The sequence below is a fragment of the Patagioenas fasciata genome, chromosome 2 (assembly GCF_037038585.1).
Source record: "Patagioenas fasciata isolate bPatFas1 chromosome 2, bPatFas1.hap1, whole genome shotgun sequence".
In the NCBI taxonomy this organism is placed as follows: Eukaryota; Metazoa; Chordata; class Aves; order Columbiformes; family Columbidae; genus Patagioenas; species Patagioenas fasciata.
The window spans coordinates 112,730,666-112,750,950 of NC_092521.1; the positions used below are offsets into that span (position 1 = coordinate 112,730,666).

At 40.6% G+C, this 20,285-nt stretch overlaps 2 protein-coding genes across 11 annotated transcripts in view; both read right to left on the minus strand.

Annotated features, from left to right (window-relative positions):
* LOC136098724 (amphiphysin) overlaps nt 1–20,285 on the minus strand; it is a 161,137-nt gene that overhangs the window by 2,741 nt on the left and 138,111 nt on the right. For 3 of the 10 annotated variants that reach the window (XM_071804747.1, XM_071804746.1, XM_065832365.2), the window contains 7 exons: nt 18,420–18,452; nt 17,013–17,063; nt 14,825–14,941; nt 8,414–8,470; nt 4,572–4,721; nt 2,999–3,265; nt 1,137–1,238 (listed from right to left, as the gene is read on the minus strand). In XM_071804747.1, the coding sequence (XP_071660848.1) occupies nt 1,137–1,238; nt 2,999–3,265; nt 4,572–4,721; nt 8,414–8,470; nt 14,825–14,941; nt 17,013–17,063; nt 18,420–18,452 (777 nt within the window). The remainder of the gene's footprint in view (nt 1–1,136; nt 1,239–2,998; nt 3,266–4,571; nt 4,722–8,413; nt 8,471–14,824; nt 14,942–17,012; nt 17,064–18,419; nt 18,453–20,285) is intronic. The other 7 variants (XM_071804749.1, XM_065832366.2, XM_071804750.1 and 4 more) reach the window with 6 other exon arrangements.
* On the minus strand, nt 18,515–20,282 carry LOC139827244 (uncharacterized). Its single transcript, XM_071804754.1, has one exon. It carries the CDS (start codon nt 19,836–19,838, stop codon nt 18,969–18,971), a length of 870 nt encoding a protein of 289 aa, XP_071660855.1. The 5' UTR covers nt 19,839–20,282; the 3' UTR covers nt 18,515–18,968.

Sequence of the window (20,285 nt, forward strand, 5' to 3'; positions counted from 1 at the left end):
AGTGCCTTATTCTGCAAATACTGATAACAAAATCAGTTGAACTGCCTATGAGGTAAGATGCAGCATAATTTGAGTAAGGATGACAGAAGCTATTCCTATAAAAAAGAGCAAAGTGCCCTACTAAAAGAAAAATCCTTTATTCTGAAATTAAAACCAAAACCAAATTACTTGTCTCTTGAATTAAAGGAAAGCTCAGCTGAGATGATCAACACTGGTTATTAACTACTTTTGGACAGCAACAACCATGACAACAATTTCAAATACAGTCCCCAGCATTCACATGTGCCTAGGGTATTAGAACTATTTTAAAGAAGTATTTTAAATTCTGAGCAGCGCTCTTAGCTGCCTCACTAGGCAGGATCCAGTCCCCACCTCTCAACTCCAACATCAACAGGAGACTTCTCATCAACACTACAAGCATCAATAGATGCCCACGAAGCAGTTGGTGCCAGCAGTGAGCAGTGCAGTCTTTCCTTTTAAAGCAGCGGCCAAAAATCAATTCACCTCACTGCAATTCAGTTTAACACACATAATAAAATTCTTTAAAAATTCACCTGAAATGCACTGTTGAGACAAAATTATATGTCTTAAATGAAATTAAACTGTTGTTTAATTCGGTTTCAGGCTTCCAGAGGATAAAGTTAGCTTTACAGGCATGCAGCACATACAGCAGCACCACCATACATTTTGGCTGTAGGACAGCACAATTTGTGTGTGGTCTCAGTGCTCTGTGTGGATGAAATGGTATTATTTCTCCAAATCCACATGTAAAAGCCCCAAACATCTAGGGACTGAGTAATCTATTCTACTGCAATGTTAAGACAGGATGATATATAGCAGTATAATGCACAATTTGTAAGTCATCTTCCATATTAAGTCTTGTGTGCATATGTGCCTGTATAAAATATGCTACAAAGTAGCATAAAAAAAAGCCCTAGACAATATGCTGTGGTCAGTTCCTGCTAGTAGCATATACCTGGGACTTCAGCTGTAGCCAAGCGTGCCATTTAGTCTCAAATGAAACCAAGTACAAAGACAAAATGAAAATCCTTGTGTTTTCTAACAGTAGTGACAACGTGAGAAAAAAGCTGAGACAAAGAAAAATGTCAACAAAAGAAAGAACCACATGTTTTTACCTGATCAGCTGTGGTCTCAGAAGGAATTACTAGTACAATATCTCCTCGTTTTAAGTTGAGCTCATCAGCGTTAGCTGCCTCGAAGTCATGTAGAACTTCGACCTGAAGAAAATAACACCAAACATATAGACATGACCTAAATGGAGACATTTTCCTAACAAAATTATCTGTTCAATCTTTAATGGAAAAAAGACCGCAACATAATAATGTGTCTTTTTAATGCAAACACAGGGCTATAGACAGGTACATTCAAATCATCAATGTCAGTATTGGTTCATGTAAAAGTTTTCTATACATATACTTCGGAAGCAGGGACAGCTTAAGCATGTCTTCCTGAAAGTACCAAAGGAAACCTAAGTTCTTTTCCCAAGGTTACAGGGAATTAAGGACAGATGATACTGCCAACATCCCACAAGTCCTGTCACCCTTACTCCTTCTGTGTAAGGAACTTGCTTTCATTACCCACTATTATTACCAGATCTGAGAGAGAGGTGGCAGAATTTTGCAAATAAAATTGGGAAAGGCTCCCAGAAACTGGTATTTCAGACTCTCATTCTCTTTTTGTGGCCACTGGATATTATTCTTGCTGTAAACATCCATGGAAATTTGAGAGGCATGTAGAGCACTCATTTCAACAGGTGATCAAAGAGGCAAGTAATGGGAACCCTACATAATGTTTGCCCTGGAAAGAGCTCCCATCTACTGGCAGATGCCAAAAATACCTGTCTTTCAGAGGGGTGATTATTAAAAAGTTGGCAGGATCAGCATGTCATTGTGAACAGACCATTTTAACTAAATGGTTCTACCTCCTTCAGAGATATACTATTCTAATTTTCTCAAAGCACAGCCAGTTCCATGGTAAAACTGAAATAATGAAAGAGAATGGCATCAAGAACCAGACAGCAGGCATATACTCTGCTTCTCCTTATTTATGTCCAACCCAAGAGAGTGTGATGAAAAACAAAAGATGAACTATGTCAGCACGTATGAGTCAGAGTTGCGCGATACTGTTCACCCTCACCTTAATGTTATTCTCAAAGTTTGCTGAAAATATTGAGCAATAAGAATAGACCAAGAAGAATGGCATACTTATGAAGTGCTACGGGACTAATTAGTCTGAACTATGCAAATTACAACAGGAAGCATGTAAAGTTCATCCATCCTCAAGGAGCTTTTCTGCTGCTGAGTGATTCTGATGCGAGAAGCATTATGAAAGAACCTTGTGAACCAGGAAACCCTTGGGGTCTTGCCAGCCAAGGAGAGAATTTCTCGTATGCCTCATTAAACTTTTCTGTTTGATTACTGTAACAGTTTATAACGATAATATTACTAAAGTCACAGAATGACATTCTGTCTTCATTACTGTGAATTGTAGAAGTCCCATGGGTTTCAATAGAATCAGAACTTCCACTATAGATTTTCAGCCCAGAAAATGCAATTTTTTAATATAGACATAGAATGGTTTTGGTTGGAAGGGACCTTAAAGATCAAATACATTGTCAGTATATCAGATACACTGTTAGCATATTGCTGCCTAACTTGGTGGCAGTGCGGTTTTACTAAATATATTAATTTTCAGTAGCAATTTGTTGAGATGAAAGGGCTCTTATACTTTAGTGAGTCTTACAGCTACACAGGGATATGCACAGCGACAACGGTGTGCAGAAAATGTATCTTCTCAGATTTCATATAGGAAGGAACAACACAATATTGAAGTTGTGTTTGTGCATATTTGTGTGTGCATGTGTCTGGCTGTTAAACTAAGCATTCTTTGGCCTCAGGAAATCCCCACCTACACAGACAGACACATCCGCAAAGGCCAGATCTGAAGGGATCTCTAAAATAAGAATGAAGAAGCAGACCTTAAAGAGAAAGCCGGGTGGCATCGCAGAAGCTGTGTCTTCTGCTGGAACAGGCTGATCTTGAGAAGGTGCAGCCTGGATTTCTTCAGCGGGTTTCTGCTCACTTCCAACTTGAGAAGTTTCACTGGGAGAAGCGTCAGTGCCCTGAGTGCCCACCTCTGCTGCAGCATCTTTGGACTCGTTCATGACGATTTCGTGTTCTTCTCCCTCCCCCTCATTGTTTGATGCTGGCTCTATTACTACTGAAGGGATGCTGCTGACCTTTTCCTGAGGAAAAATAATAAAGTACTTTATTTCAAGCAGGAAAACACAATTATTTGTTTATTGCACAGGACATATATGGGAATGGGGATTTCTTTCTTCTCCATAGAGGATTCTTACATTAAGACAGAAAACAGTACTTGTGCAAGAACGTAAAGGAGTAACCCATTCCCTGTCTTCACTGTTCCTCTTAGCTCTCCTAAGTCTACTTACTATATTACCACAAATCATTGCAGTAAACAATAAAAATGCTCTGCAGGTTGTTTGGGTTTCACTTTCAAGTGCATGGAAATTACCAGAACTTTCTCCTACACCCTGCTCTTAAATTTGGGTGGGTATAGATAAAGCCATAATTTCTAGGTGTCAATGTCCTATATTTCTTTTGGAATTCAAGTCAGCAGGATAATAGTGATACAAAGGTGATGAAAGACGGAAACGTGATCTGTTTCTTTGACTGATTGAGGGTATTTCTTTCTCCTGATTTACAGCAATGTAAGTGAGAGCAGAAAAAGCAAAAAAGCTAAGTAGGTAGCATCCGACCAATAATGAAGCCCAGGACAAAATATATATAATGAAATTTGTTGGAACATCCAACCTGAAAAAAACAAATTCACCGATCCTTTGCCAGACCATTCTATTCTAGTGCACAGAAGAAATAATATGTGCAATGACAGCAGGTGGCAACTGGCTGCCCAGCTGCAGGATCTGTCCTAGTAGCTGTTCCCCAGCTCCTCAGAGGTTGCAGAAGAAAAGGCAGCAGGCCAGAATCAGATACATAGCTTGACCGCCATGATTTACTTTAAACAAAGTAATGCTATTGATAGGACAGGGTGCCATGAGACAATAAAAATCTGTTTCTTTCTCTGCCTGTTTCTCCAGAAAGCCCTGTTAGGTTATGTGTTAAAGCTTATCTCCACAGAGCAGCACAGAGAAAAAACAGCAGGAGGCAAAGCCTGAACAATATCCCATCCATGGAACCATCAGCCCATCGAGTCCCATCTCCACAAACCCAGGTGAGCGTGGAGACACAAAGGCAGGCACAATCCAAATTAAGGACTCAGAAGAAGGCACATCCTATCCCAGGAGAGCCTCAGCCTTGCTACTGGTTGGACCTGGGGGCACAGAGCTGGAGCATTCTTCAAAGAATCATTGAAACTCCTCATCTGGAAGGGACCCACAAAGGTCATCGAGTCCAACTCCTGTCCCTGCATATGACAACTCCACAGTTCACACCATGTGTCTTGTCCCTCTTGGGCTGTTGAATCTGTCCTGATTCCCCTAACACACTCTCTCATGCACCGACATGAGTTACCTGAGTTATATCAGCCTCCTTTTCTTCTCCCTGAGGTTTGTCACCTTCAGCAACACCCTCCTGTTCAGTGGTAGCAGCGCTGTCACCAGCTCCTGCTGCCACAGCCGCACTGGCTTCTGCTGCTGCAGCCCCCTCGGTGACAGGTACCACCTACAAACAACAGGAGGGAGCGACCATTCAGGGTACGAGTTCTGGGTATCTGCTGGAGAGACCATGGACTGCTCTGCAACCTCCTTGGGTGGTGTCAACCCATGGCTTTGGTTTCATTGAGGTTCCTCCTGATTTGTGGGGGAGAGCAGTGCTGAGGGCAGGGTTATGCAGGGAAGCTGATTAACAGGTGGGAGAGAGACATTTATGAAACCTCACTAGGCACATACACCAGAATTCTCAGGTGTCACTAGTGGACTAACGGTTTGCCAAGGCTCTGGTGTTTTTTCCTTCTCTTGCCTTCAAGCTGTATTGTGGAATAAATTCACCACAGGTTTCTGCTGAAGAGAAGGAGCTGCAAGCTGTCCAGGGGTCACAGGACCCTGTTACCCTGTTTTCCCCAAAATTAGACCTACCCTGTAAATAAGCCCTAGCATGATTTTTCAGGAATTTAGACGATGCTCGAAATATAAGCCCTACTCCAAAAACAAGCCCTAGTTACAGTTCATAAAAAGTCAATTTAAATAGTGTCCAGGCAGCTATACCTGTAAAAAAGTAAGCATCTTTTGGAGCAAAAATTGTATAAGACCCTGTGTTATTTTCAGGGAAACAGGGTAGTGGAGTCTGTTCTTGGGAAGAGGCTCCAAGTCTTCTCTAGCTACTATCACATACATCTAGACCTGTGCTGGCTTCAAAAATATTGCCTTAACTACAGACCTCTTTCTAATAGAGGGGAAAAATAGAAGGGAAAAAACGTAACTGTAAAGATCTATAGCTAAGTCAGTATATAAAAACATACATAAAAGCCCATTCAGTCTGGATATGACTGCTAAAAAGTTAATGCATGTTTTGTTCCAGTTCTTGAGGTGGATAGAAAAGCATCTGCCTACAGATCAATGCTGAATCCTTAATCCAGCAGAGGCTGTTGCTATAATTTATGTATCCCCCTAACATTTCTATTGGTATATATGAGTATACGCTTACAGTAACAGATATATACTTACAGTGGATTAATCTTATTAATCAAATTATCTTCAACATGGAATTTTTAATGTATGGCAGATAGCACCAGGATAAAGTAAAAACACTGAATAAAACTTGTTTTCTAGGTACCAATGTCAAGCTACAGTTAGCAGAATTATCTCTGATCTTCAGTTAACATCCTGATGCTCTTTGTTTCCTCAGTTTGATCTTTTCTCCACAGATTAGGCTAACTCAGCTGTCTTAACTCAACCTGAACTACCAAATGCAGCCAATGAAGGATGCCCTATCGTAAAAAGAAGTAACATCAAAAGATATGGGCAGGTGTCAACATCTTCTCCTGTGACTTGCAAGGCATTCAAGTCTGCCACTCATAGTATTGCCAATTTTAGCAGCCTTGACCCAAGAAGGTACTCAAATAAATGATGAGTGTAAAAAGCCCTGGAAGAGGTTAGTAAGGAAGAGGGGGAACAGAGTGCATATCAGATTGATTTTATACCGCACATTTCTAATGGCATGCTGCAGAAATTGATCTTTCTGTCTGTTGTGATTAGGATCAACACTTCTTTTCTATTTATTGGATTTGTATAGCTCATTTTATTTCACTAAGGAGAAGAATACTAATTTACATGAATCAGCTCCCAAATGCTCTGCTGTGAAAGGGTGATATTCTCACAGCCTGTGGCCATGAGTCACTGAATGTAAACCACAGATTTCAAATTAGCTATCTCTAGTAGTACTATCAAAATTTGGACAGTCGTCCCATTATACCAACCAGACAGGGGACAAAGAAAAGGTCATCCAGATCCATTATAATGAGGCCTGCCACAGAAAAACCACTTGCTGCTGCAATGGTAGCAGAAGCAAAAGCTTCTTTACCCGGGCTGCAGCCGATTCACATTTGTACACTCCTCTCATTAACTCTGCTGTCAGCTCCACAAAATGCCATGGATTTGGTAGCAGCAAGAAGGAGGCCGAGAAGAGGAGGAAGAAGAGGAGGAGAAGGAAGAGGGAGAGGTGGAGGAAGGAGAGGAGTGTTACCGGGCCTGTGAGTGGGGGTCTGCCGAAGGAGCTCCCTGAGCTGTGTTGGATTTCCAGAGCTGAAGATTTGGCCCCATGGCTGCATTTAGAAACGGGCTGGGTAATTTTTATGACGGTTGGTTATAACTGCAGCTAAGCTAGCTAATGTAATGTCAAGAGGAACTAAGCATCGTGATTTAGGGAATACAGCAACTGCTTGTGAAGTCTTGGAAGACTTTTGGGATAGTACCGAAGCATTTGTTATGCAAGTTACAGTATCAGAGGGACCACCCTCCTCTGGAGGCCAGATATCAGTTTAGCAAAGAGCTTAATCTCTTATGGCAGCTCTTCTGCATACAGCAATACTGCCATTTTAAACAAAACACAGAGTCAGACTTACCAGATAAGAGACCTCAACTTTATAAGGAAAAGTGGTAATAGAATAAAAAGGAGAAAGATGATACATTTCAAAGACTTAGCCTTGATGCCCACAGGATAGTGAGAAATTCCTTCTATGTTTCTTCTTGGACCAGACTTGTTGCGAGTGACAAGCCAACACTAGAGAAGCAACGCGACACTCTTTTGTGTCAACACCAAGCTGGGCCTGGTCTACACTTCTATCCTGTATTTTCTTGCTAGTGTAATTCTACTGATTTCTACATGGGTGTCACAGTGCTGGGGAGGACTACAGCACCAGTGAGTCCCAAACTCATTTCCAGTGACACTGGGATACGCTGGAGCCACAGAAATATCCTCGTCTCTAGCAGAGCTAATGCTGTTTTACAGTAGGGTAACAAACACAAGCTTGGGCAGCTGGACTTATCACCTTCTGAAACCAAAGGGTTATGACCTTTTTGTACCAAAATGAGTACCAACAAAAAAGAAGGTTGCCAGCAACTTGAGATACAAATCCTAAGTGATTAATGACTAGGATTTACCATCTCTTTCTCAGTCCCTACTTCTATTCTTGCATTTAATATGTAGCCATTCAAATTGTGCTGCTCGCTGTGAACATTATCATTTCACTTTAGTACAAAAGGATTCAGGGTAAGTAGTTCTACCACCTCTGAATAATTACAAGTAAAATACAACCATAAGAGTCTACACATGCCCAGCTTTACGTATTAATTGAGCTTTTCAGTTGCTTTATAATTTGATTTTAACTGTATCTAATTTGATGCCCAATTTGTGTTTTAGAAAATAAATTCATAACATTATTATTTTCAAATATCTGTTTTAGTTCAGGGCATATTGTTCTAAGAAAAAATAAATAATAAAAGCTTTTTTTTTAATAAAGATGTTTGCAGGAGGGCTAGGCAAACTAATTTATGTAAAGTGTAAAGGCTACTGGGAATATATGCAGCTTATTTCCAAATGTCAATAGAAATAGCATTATATTTCCTTCTGCTGTGGAGCTGCACTGTTCACTGCCCTGTGATATTTATCAGTCTACACTGCTACAACACGCGGTTTCTAAGGCAGGTCCTGCATTAAATGAGATATGCTCTGGTGTTAGAATATATACCGCAAATATAGATACATCTGTGCAGTGTTAGAATAGATACTGTAGCTAGGTCACAGTCACATCATATCAGGCTGCACATTGATGAGATGCAAATGACAAATATAATTTTTTGCCATGATTCTCTTGAAGATATTAAACAACAACCACTTTTGAGGCTGTTTATATGTACCTCACTCTCTTTCTCTGCAGCTCCAGTTGTCTCTTTATCCCCTGCCTCGACACTGTCCTGTATAAAGAGGAAAAATGATCATCACCTTACTCATGCTGAGGTAATAGCTGCAGAGAAATTGGTATTAATGAAGATTGATGGAAGCAGGGCATGTATGGGATGAGATTAAATGAATGGCTGGAACTAAATGGGGTAGTATCTAGCAAGTGGAAAGATTCTTGCTGCCACATATAATCTGAAATAAAAGTAGTTATAGGGTAAAAAACACCAAGAAATAAAACCTCTTATTTATATCACCATTATCATACTCTAAGTGCTGAGGACAACTTTATTTCCCACTCGAGACTCAAAAACTGTTCCCACTATAACCTGCTATTGGCCCTGCAACTCACCAGAGTTTCAAGGTAAACTTTCTAAAATGCTTGTTTGTTCCACTCATGTTGGACATTTAAAGGTACTGTTCAAAAGAGGTGGGCCACAAAGGTCATGATTTTTTTTCAGAATCACCTTTCTCTAGGCCCTTATTCAGTGGCACATGCAGCAGGTGTCTGGCATTTAAAAATCTGGACATGTGTCAGTGATTTTCTAGATGTTCAAGGGATCAAATGCACTGAACTCCCCCCAAACAGTACTTTTTAACAGCACAGGTGCCATTTAATACTAGGTCCTTTTTATCAGAAGCTGTAAGGCTGCCTGAGTTTGATGTTTTGGAAACCAGAAAAAAGGGCACAATTATTCCCCAAACTGTTCAGGACAGTACTGTCCATGCTGGTTTCCAATTCTACTGTAGCATTTACGGATTTAACCAGTGACTCATACCAGGAACATCTCTTCTGCTTGAGCTTGGATTCAATTTTGGCTATTGCTCTTCCTGACCTGCAGGTTTAGGTCAACAAACTGTCAAAATCACTAGGATCCAGGTCTGGTTTGGAACACTTGAAAGTGTTTTTCTTCTGTTCAGGTCTGACTCCTTGCATACACAGGCTATCTTCTAAAGACGCTCTGCTGAAGAAAAGCAAATCAATGTCCCACTATGGAAATCCACTTTGCTAATAAATTTTGAGGCTGTTTTGCAAACACAGCCAGGTCAGATTTTTCAAAAGAAGGTAAGGGTGAATACAAATTATGCACAGCTCTGTGAGGGCATGGTAGCTCAGGCTGTTCCCTTTCACAATCAGAAATTAGGAGACCTCAAGTGCTCAGGCTCCAGCTAAGTACCTGCACACCCCCACAACTGTCGCTGCAACATTTCTACAAGTTTCAGTTGAAATAGTTGCATGTTTCTTTTTTAATAAAAGGATGCTGAGTTGTATTCAAACTTCATATCACTCATGTTTATTTCTGATCTAATCTTCTAGTATTGCCTGCAGTCACCTGATAAGCCCCAAACATGTCCAGATGCCAGAGCAAGGCAGCTGCTGACAGCAGCGTTACCATAGAAACCCCTCACAGCTTTATCCCATTAAAAAAAAACCACAACAAAAACAAACCAAACACAGTGTTATATAACCTTTTTAATATGATTAATTTTTTTTTAAGCTGACAAGCTTCTGCCAAGAAGCACCTGATTTTATAGTAAGTTCGATGAGACTGTAGAGTGTCTTCAGTAGAAAAGACAATTATCAACAGCAAATTATAATTATTTCTTACTCCAGAGATGCCCACAGCCATCCACAGAAGTCTCACTTTTTCTTTTTTTTTACAGAAGAGATGTACATAAATGTTTCTATTACCTGTACAAGCTTTATGTCCAACTGCAAGTCATTAGATAGATGCCTTCCCTACTTTTACTAATAAAAAGTCCAAAGGTGCTGAATTTCTGTCACCAGCTGTATTTAAGTCAATCTGCCTTCAGAAATTAGCATCACCATGCACTTTATAGTCAGGAACATGCCAGCCTCTGCCCTTCTCTTAATAATAACCTGGCAATATTCTCTGGTAAGCATTCCATTAACCCAGCTTTGGGCCTCTTTGCAGAAGAATCTAATATATACATATACATATTTTTAAATTACCGTTTTCCAGACTAACTGAAATCACAGTTTTGGTAGGAAATGAGAAAGGAAGGAGAGCTCCTCTTGCTTCCCAAAGCTAATTTAACTATGTGCACCAGTCAAATTAATAGCATTTTGCTTTTGCTATTTTAATGACCTGGGATTTTGTGGATGGTGGTGTTTGAGAAGAAAGGCATGGTAGCATGAACTCTACCATTTTTAGGGCATTAAAGCCTTTAAAAGTTATGACTGAAAGAAGATATTAGTAAAATAACACCTTTGTTCCATAAACAGGGAAAAATCTCCTTCTGAAGACTTCAACAGAATTATACTATTCTACATCAGTTTTCTCCCATATTTAAGAGCCATACACTTCAGTGGCCTCATGCCCCAACTTTGCACCCGCACTTAGCTGCACACTCAGAATTTGAACACAGTTGACCGCTCTTCTGTATCTAACTATCGTATCGCCCTCCCCAATGACACGGTCCACCATTTGGGCACTATGAATGGTACCTACAGTGGGATCCAACCATGATTAGATAATCCTCAAAGCTGCAGGCTGTTTCCCAGTCTCTGCTGTACTTGCTCAGTGTCGGCAAAGAGCTTGTCGGGAGGCGGTTTCACATATGCTTACACACAGCTTTGAAAAACACAGTATTTAGCTGAGTGTCTGACTCCCTTAATGAGGGAACATCAGAGTCCAGGCAGGCATCAGACTCAAAGCACTGAAAAGCTCTTTCCAAACTAATGAGCGTAACGGAAGTAAAAAAGCTGATCTCTGAGCGGTGCTCTCAACTCCAAGGGCTATGTCTTACATGCAGGAGAAAAAGAAAGGGAAATAACAAGATTTCATAAGCTTTCACTTTATTACATTGTCCTCATGTCATCTTTGTTTGAATGTGAAAAATTGCTGTGGTGAGACAGGTAGTATTATTTGAAAAAGAAATATATCCTTCGGACTGTATCCTTTGGATTTTACAGCTGCCTTTGGGGACGCTAGGGAAATACGGAAACAACCATTTTGGTGTGCAGAAATCCATGCAAGCACTTTTTACTATTATTAACTTCGCTTCTATTGGTGCACATGGTCATTCTGTCCCTTTAATTACCAAACATTTTGTCCCCTCTCCAAAAAAGATCAACTGTGGACAGCTACTAATAAATATTTTTCCACGGCATTTGAGACCTGAAGGATCAAGACAAAAATATGTAATGAGATTCCAGGAAGCAATTCTGACAAGCTCTTGGCAATCTTGTTCAGGCAGACTAAGAAACAGCAAGTAACTGAATCCAAAATTCCCTGAGCAGCAAGTGGTACTCTATCCCCTGGACTATTCTCCCCCTAATTCAAATGAAAACCCTACCAGAAAAATTACTGTGAAGCTCCTACAATAAAGAATGCATGCCATGAATTTTCTAGATTAATGGGATGTGACAGAAAACTTAGCACAGAAAAATTAAACTGGTTGTCACTCTGAACTGGAAGTCACTAAACTATATTAAAGATTCCCAATAAGAAAGCGTCTATCAATATTTTACAACTCCACTTCTAAAGTAAACTGTCACTCATAAAGCAAACGAATGCAGAACTGCTGTCAAGAAATGACGTTTTCATCTTTTGCAACTCAAGTGTGCTTTTCTTTAGCTTTGATCATATTTGTCATTAATCCTAATCTTCAAAACTCTTCTTTGCAAGTCCTGGAAATCCCTTCCTGAAATAACAACGCCACTGAGCCAACTGCAGGATGACTCCAATTCAGACATTTTTAAAACCAACCCTTTTAGCTTATTTTCCCGAATTAGCCAGGACAACTTCATATTCAAAAAGCAACAAAAAACCAAGCAGGGCAATCCAAACAGTTTAACTTCTATTTAATGCCTATGGTCTTCCTCCTGGATCGCTCTTAAATTGCCCGGCCCTTGCACTGTGTTTCTCTCTGCTTTCTCCCAGCAGCTCTGCAGGCCTGTGCCTCGGCTACAGCAGTTGCCGACAGACCATGGTCTCAGAACTCCTCATGGACAGTCAGGCAGTAAAAAGGATAATCTGAAAAGGTTGTGCTGACCGACCAGCAGATGTGCAGTGCTGCAGCCACAGCCTAGTGTGTAGTTAGTGCTTAAGACGTGCAACATGCCTCAGAGCATTGCTTTGTCCTAGTGCAAGACAAAAAGGAGCTGGCTTTCTTTTAGAAAAAAATGGTGAACTTCTTTTGCAATTTTTTTCTTCATCAAATCCTTACAGATAATCAAAACAAAAACATCTAGAAACAACCTTTTCAGCTTCATTAATATCTGGTCTTCCACATAATTCCCTGCCATTCACTCATGGGAAGAGGAGAGCTCCAGACCAATGGCTGCTTTCCCATCCCTCCTCTTCCACCTTCTTCATATTCCAAACTATCAAATCTACTCTGACTACACATAAGGCATTCTGGACAAGAGTCTGACAAGCAGTTGACAGGCAATTCTATTCTTTGCCTTTACTACAGAGTTGACAAGCTATTACTGTGATTTACACCAACAGAAAAGACAACACACAGGAGGGGAAGACCCGTGACCCCACAGACCGTGGGGCTTTCTTCATTCAGTTATGTTATTGGAAGGGGATGATCTTGAAGTCACTTGCTCCAGTGTGTACCATGGAACCAAACAAAAGTGATTTTAAAAAATTGAAATAAGTACTCACAATCCAATCAGAATCAAACCCTAAACATAATTCTGGAAAACACACCCGAACTGCTTCCCTCCATAGCTGCAATGCTGCTACGAGTCCATGGAGAATGGAAAGGGTTGGACAGAGATAGGCATTACCTTTCCTTTCCCCCAAAGTCCACCAGAACAGCCCACCCGGCACTTCCCTTCTTTCCTTCTATAATAAACTATTTTTCCCCTCTTAAGAAGATGGGAGCAAGGGAAGAATGAATTAGGCAGGTGCTACAACTAAAGTTCAACCTGCCTCTTTGTATCATTTGCACTAGATAATCACTTTTTAATCCCATGGTGCAGACAGCTGGAACCACCCAGGCAACCTCATAAATTCATCTTTAAGAGGGTCTTTAATAAAATAAATTTGTACTCCAGACCCTTGCACACCAACACTAGCACCTCCTTCTTTCTGCTGAAGACAATTTGCTTAGTTTCACCTGTGACTTTGGTATGGGTCTAATACCACCAACAGATAATCAGCCTGTTCTTGGCGGGCAGGGCTAGAGGGCTTAATACTGTCTTCCTAAGTTAATGACACTGCCCAATCTGGAGTCACCATCTACACATCAGATTAATATTGCTTCCCACATGTTGGTATATAAAATGTTTGCTGAAAAATACCAAATTCTGTGATGAATTTGGTATCATCATCCCTACTTAGCACATGAAGATACACAGGGCCTAACCCAAAGCCACGAGCAGTTCAGCAACCTGGTTCTTCTGGGAACACTTAGAGCCCCAAACTGCTCGATGGTCAAAAAAGCACAGCTATACAGCTTCCACTGGCTTCTGTGGCAGAGGAGTTGACACACAAAACAATCCCTCTTTCTGTCTCGTTTTTCAGTAGTAAGCTGCATATTCTAACAGTGACAAACATGCATTAGAGGTTTTGAAAATGTTATTGTCTGGAGGAAAGCATGAAAACTGCTAGCCTACAAAAACAGATGCATTTTTCCTCCAGGGTTTCTTAGCCTGTTGGGATCACCTGCCATCAAGATGTTCTGACACTAGTATGAAGAACTGGAACCTCAGTTGGATAAAAGGGATATTCACTGAGATTCCAGTTATAAAAAGGGATGCTAGTCAGCAGAGAAACCCCTCACCTATCATCTCAGACCAGCTCTTCATTTGCAGCAGTATCAGGAGCCCTGCTCTGTTGTTCTTGCAGAGCTATAATTTCTTCTCATCCCACAGTTTCCTGAATGCTGACTTGCAAAAATCTCCAAAATGGCACTTGCAGTTCCCTCTTCAGCTCATGGCTGGCTTCTAAAACCATGAGCCTTGTAGACATTTATATTACAATCACTTTTTTTCTGGTATATTCATGCTTTAACAAGGACCATACAAGATGTACATTGGCTTAGCTCTTACAGCTCAACTTGAAATGAAATAACTGCTAATAAGGTCATTTCAAAATGGCATCAGTTCTTTCCCTTCCTGAAGTTCATCTTGAATCAAATGATCTGTGAAACCATAATCACTCAGCTGAACTTCAGTCTAAAATGCCAAACGTAAGAGGAATGACATTTTAGGGCTGAAAGGAGGACACATGCTGGAGAGGCATGCTGTGACACAGCCGGGTGATGGGGAAACCAGCCATGGATGGATGGTGATGATGGAAAGGATGGCTGAAATGCAGCAGGCACATTCACCATGACGAAAGGTGGCTCAGATGAGGCTGGGGAGGTGGCATGTGAGACAGGTCACTCACCGCAGCCTGTTCTGCTGGCTCAGCAGGCTCAGCAGGGACGGCTTCCTTTTCCGCAACAGCAGCTGCAGGGGTTTCCTCGACCTTGGGTTCCCCAGGTGGAGCCTCTTCAGCCTCAGTCTTTCGTTTTATTGATTTTTAAGTAGACGGTGGAAAAATCATTAAGGAGCACATGATAGTGGGGAAGGAGGAGGGGAATGTTCCCTCTGCCTGGCGCAGTGCTGCTTCAGGCTTGATCTTGCCGGGCTTTGCCAAGTAGACAACATAAGTGCCTGGCCTTACTGCATCTCAAGGGTATTTTCATCTTCAGCGTTCTATATGTAAACTGAGCTAGTCATACATCCCTCCCTCACAAGGAAAGCAAGCATTAGCTTCCAAAGTTACAAAAAGGGGCAATGGAAGTGAAGGGACGGCACTCAAGGTTGCTCGGAAATGCTCCAGAAACTGATGGCAAGGCCAGCAGTTGAAACTGGCACTCGCATGTATCAACCCTGGGTTTCAAATATGATTTTTTAGAATTATCCCCTATTTCCTACTTCCATCTCTTCTCAGAAAATATAGACCCTTCTCCAGCAAAGGTAAGAAGCAATCAGCAGATTCAAATAGTTTTTATATGCACAAGGGTAACCACTGATTGCTTGAATTGTAACAACATGAAAATCATCCACGGTTTCTTATTAAAGTGCATTCACTCTTGAGCTCTCCATCACCTATAAGGCATCCATTTATCAACCCACTATTGGGATTTCCACCTCTTAAATTCTGGCCTAAGCTTGTTTTTTAGCAAGAGGTTTTAGCAAATATCACCAGCCCTGCAACACATTGAGTCCTGTGGCAAAATAGCTCACAGCAAAAGTACAATCTCCAATGGAGACATCACTTTGCAAATACATGCACGTCCAAGGGGAGAACTGCAAGCTGTGCTCAGCATATTCCATTTATAAAGATGGCTGACTCAACCAGATAAAATAACCGCAGTAGATTAATTTGTCATGAACAAATTGCTCAGCACAATATGAAGCTCAAAAGCTATTTAGCTATTTTCCAGCTGATAACATGCAGTTGGCTATAAGGTCTCCTGTGATGAAGAGTCAGCTTCCATGAAGATACTAAAATCTTCTCCTCCCTGATATTTTTCAGCAAAAAACCCATAGCCTCTCACTTACTTTCTCACATCTTCCTTAAGCAGACTGATTTTTAATGAGGTACAGAGAAGTCTGCCTAAGCAAGACCTTCAGGATTTAGCATTGCATAAAGAAACATTCATTATATTATACCATGCTGTGCAGAAATCACTCTGTGTAGTGTATTAATGCCAGCTCTAGGGAATTTCACAAAGAAGAAACAGGACTGAAATGAGAAACACAAAGTAGATTTAGCCCAGGTAAGATGACTAATGAGTTCCCTGAGGTTTAACACTGGAAGAAACTTTCAGGCTTAAAATCACAGGTAATGTTATAACGGAGATTGCACTGATGTGCCTCAAGCCACTTGTTGACAAGCAATCTTAAGATTAGTTACAACATTTCAGCTACAAGTAAAAACACTATCATCGTATTCAGTAACTATTATGAACATAAGCACCACCAGAGGCATTATACAAAAGCCACATTAAATAATATTGAGGATCACTCTGCTGCTATGAAGTAGCCATAGCACTCACTCAGCAGTGCTGCTGTTCCACATCCTTACTCCAGGCTAACCACAGACTGTAAGAGAAACTAAGAAACTACCCAAATATGATCATTTCCAAAAGGATTCTCCACTCCTTAGAAGCAGACTGTGCCTACTGTTATTACGTGGAGAGTGAATAAAACTATAGCAATATTGGAGACATTTAAACAGCCATCAAGAACGATCACCTGCTTGCTGTACACTGGACCATAGTACTCATTCTTGTAATTTCTTAAATGCAATAAATAAACAAACTGTTTGATGACATCTTTGAAAAGTAAACATATCTTAGAATATCCTGGTTTTATTTTATTTTTTTCTCTGCACTATCTTTGTGAAAGACTGTTTCAGTGAGTAAAGGTTTATAACTGCAATGATACCACCCACCAGCTCTTCCAGGACAATTTTTTGTGATTTAGAGAATGGAAAACACAAAAAATGAGAAACTATCTTTGCACAAAGGAAAAATAGTGCAATTTTTTGCAAGGCATTTAAAAATTAAGCAAAAGCCACTTACCAAAGGCTCCACCACATTCTCGTTCAATTGCACTGTAAACGCAGAGGTATCCTAGATATAGAAAGGAAAAACAATGATGCAAAAATAATTGAGACAGTATGTTTGCCAGTGTCTATTAAAGACCTGATTTTTTAAATGGTTTATTTAGGTAAAGTCATAATTAAATTCACACAGAACAAGATGAGAAACTGGTTATCTAAATGGGTATTAATAACAACTATTATTAGCTAAGCACTATTAATATTAGACATTCCTTTTTCAATTACATACTCTGCACTTCTAAACTGTGCAATGTTATTAAAGAGAGTGAAAACCCTTTCCTTAAATGCATGAGAGTTGCATGGACTTTGTTTCAGGCACAAGGCACTTCTAAATTGTGAAACTCAAAATATTTCTTGCAGACCGTATGTGCCCGTGCCCTGGGAGCAGACTAGCTCTAACCTGCTTTCACATCCTCTAGATTTTAGGCGTTTACTTGAAGGGTAACTACAGTAATTACAGATACAATGTTTTACCCGCATTAAGAAGGTACAAAAATGGAGCTGTTTTCCAACATCTTACTCTTCCAGAACCAATTAATTTGCACAATATTGATGGGCCAAAACCTTTTGCTACTGCAGTGGGGGCATCGAATTTTCATTTCCCTGGGGCGAACATTTTGCCTTAATTATTAGAGATAGTAGCATTGTGGTTTGCCCCTTCCTTCTGGATTCCTTTACTAATTTACACATTCTGGAGCAGAATTGTTAAGCATTGAAAGACTCACTTCCACCCTTGTATAAGCTTGGCCTTTTGGGGTACTTTTAAAAAATGGTATACAGAGTATGCTGTGGGTAAGTCAGTCTCTAAAAGGATGCTGGAAACTAATGAGGGCCCAGGTTATCCACCTGAAATTTGGGATCTTTGCACAGCCCTGGAATTTGAAAGCAGAAACATGGAATCTTCATGTGCAGCAAACAAATAACTCAGGTTTAACTTTCGGATTAAATTACGTCTTAAATGAAAATAAAGATGCAGAAACAAAACTCATTTTACATATACACTTACAGAGTCACTGAAAGTACATGAAACTGAGGAAACCACACTTGACAGGATTTGGGGATTGTGAGAAAAATCCATAAAAGAGCACCAGTCCTTTTTGGAGGAAAAAAACAGTCCCACTAAGGTAATCTGACTTTTGCTATTAAATTCAGTCAGGTCAGGAGTACCAAGAGTATTAGCGTCATTCTAGTCACATCTAGGAATAATTTCTGAGAAAAGACAGGTTTGGATCTGAGCCACTATGAGCCACTATGAAACTGTTGTGCAGCTTGTCTGTAGAACAGATTTCCTGAAACTGTACAGCCAGTCCTAGTTCCTTCCTAACAGCACAGAAAAAAATAATCTCAGAACATGTTTATTTCTTACCTGTGCAAATCCATTAAATGCTGTGCTGGATGCCTAAGTAGAAGTGAAGATCAGAACAAATTATTATTTGTTTACTAAATCAGAACATGAGTCAAAACACTTTTATTTGCAAAAAAAAAAAAAAAAAGTAGGTCAGACATTAAAAAAAAAATAAATAAAATGAAGGGTAAGGCAGCAAGAAATTTGACAAAAGTGCTATTTGTTAACAGGTGTCACAGAGTTAAGGAAAACCACAAAAACAAAAAGTAGCGTAACTTAAGCTTTTTTATAAAATAATAATAATAAAGACTAGGTAACAATTAAAGTTATACGTATAACACAAAACGTGTGAGACACAACGTGCCTTCACAGTTCAAAGCTTCATTCACCATTTCGAAACACATTTTTGTCAGCCTGCTTCACTACACGGCTGAAGGGCACCACACTATGAACAGCTGCATGGCAGTTTTTCAAAAAAAGCATAGCACGGGCTTAGGAGAGGCAGTGGGAAACACACAAATGGATTGTTTGTAAACGACAAGGTTATGCAAGGCCTAAGGAACTCTTTGTCTAGACTAAGCTACACACTGGGGTAGGTACCTCTTCTTTATCAGCCTCAATTTCCTGGTACAACAATCCATATCTCCGGTTAGCAATTTCATCTTCAGATAAATCTGAGTTGTTGGCCTCATTGTCTTTAGGACTAGTTGAACTCTCGGTGCTAGCATTTCTGGAATTTCCCATTTGAAAGAGAGCCAAGGGTCTAGCTATCTCCTTGCTCGGTCCAGGATTGCTAATGCCTGCCTGCTCCTCAGGCAAGCCTTGTTTTACTGGTGCCTTCTGACTTTTATTGCTTGTGCTTGCACCTACTTCTCCCCAGCTGTTAGCAGTCTCTCCTAGGTCTTGTGTAGACCATTTATCATTAAAGCCTAACCAAGCATTTTCCGTGCTACCTTCCTCCAAGTCTTGCTGCTTGGGGAAAAAGGGCCAATTATCCAATCCATTGGCTTGGCCATCTGACAGATTGGAAAAACCCCAGGAATCATTAGTAACTGTTGGATCCCAGTTTGCCAGCCACGGGTCTGTTTCCAAGGCTTCGGGAACATCACTGCTACTAAGATGCTCTTCAGCGACTGCTGCTGCCGTCCTACCTGTCACTTGGTCTTTCGCATTATCTAGGCAAGGATTGCCACAGCTTGTGCTAGCAGCATCAGCTGTCTCGGGCAGCAATGGCCACTCTTTTTCAGCAGCACCTTGACCATCAGCAGCACCACTACCATTTGGGAGAAGGCTGATGCTATTTTCTTCAGTTCCTTTACCAGACTCTTCTGCACTGAATAATTCAGCGTCATGCAGAACGTTTCCAGTATCTGTAGGGTCCTTTTCTGTGCGGTCAGTTACCTCTAGGTCAACACGTGCCATCATGTTTATACACTCCATGGCTGTACTCTCTCCAGTACCACTGTCAGTGTGATCTAAGCTAGCCTCAAATGTCCTTTCATGATTCTGATCCCAGATACTAAAGACTCTCTCAGGTTCAGCACCAGTGCTTTCTATAGTTTTACAGTTGTCCACTACTGTTTTGTCTCCACCTTCTAACCCTGTGCTCAACAATGGTCTTTCTCCATCTGTCTCCTCAATGACATTAACCCATTTGAATTCTTCTTCCCTAGGGTTTTCTAGATCTGCACCATTAGCTCTCCCATCATCCCCATCATTATGTTCCAACTCATGTAAACTTTCTACTTCTGTGCTGTCTAAATCTTCAAGATCTGATTTTGCTAAACCCTTATGAAGTTCTGCCTCACTGTTTTCTTTGGTTTTCCAACATCGCTCTTCCAGTTCCTCTGTACCTTCTACCTCTTTGTAGTGAACAGCACTGGTCTC

Excerpts from the sequence above, each read along its gene's own strand:
- LOC139827244 (XM_071804754.1), bottom strand. The coding sequence starts at position 19,838 with ATGGAGTGTATAAACATGATGGCACGTGTTGACCTAGAGGTAACTGAC.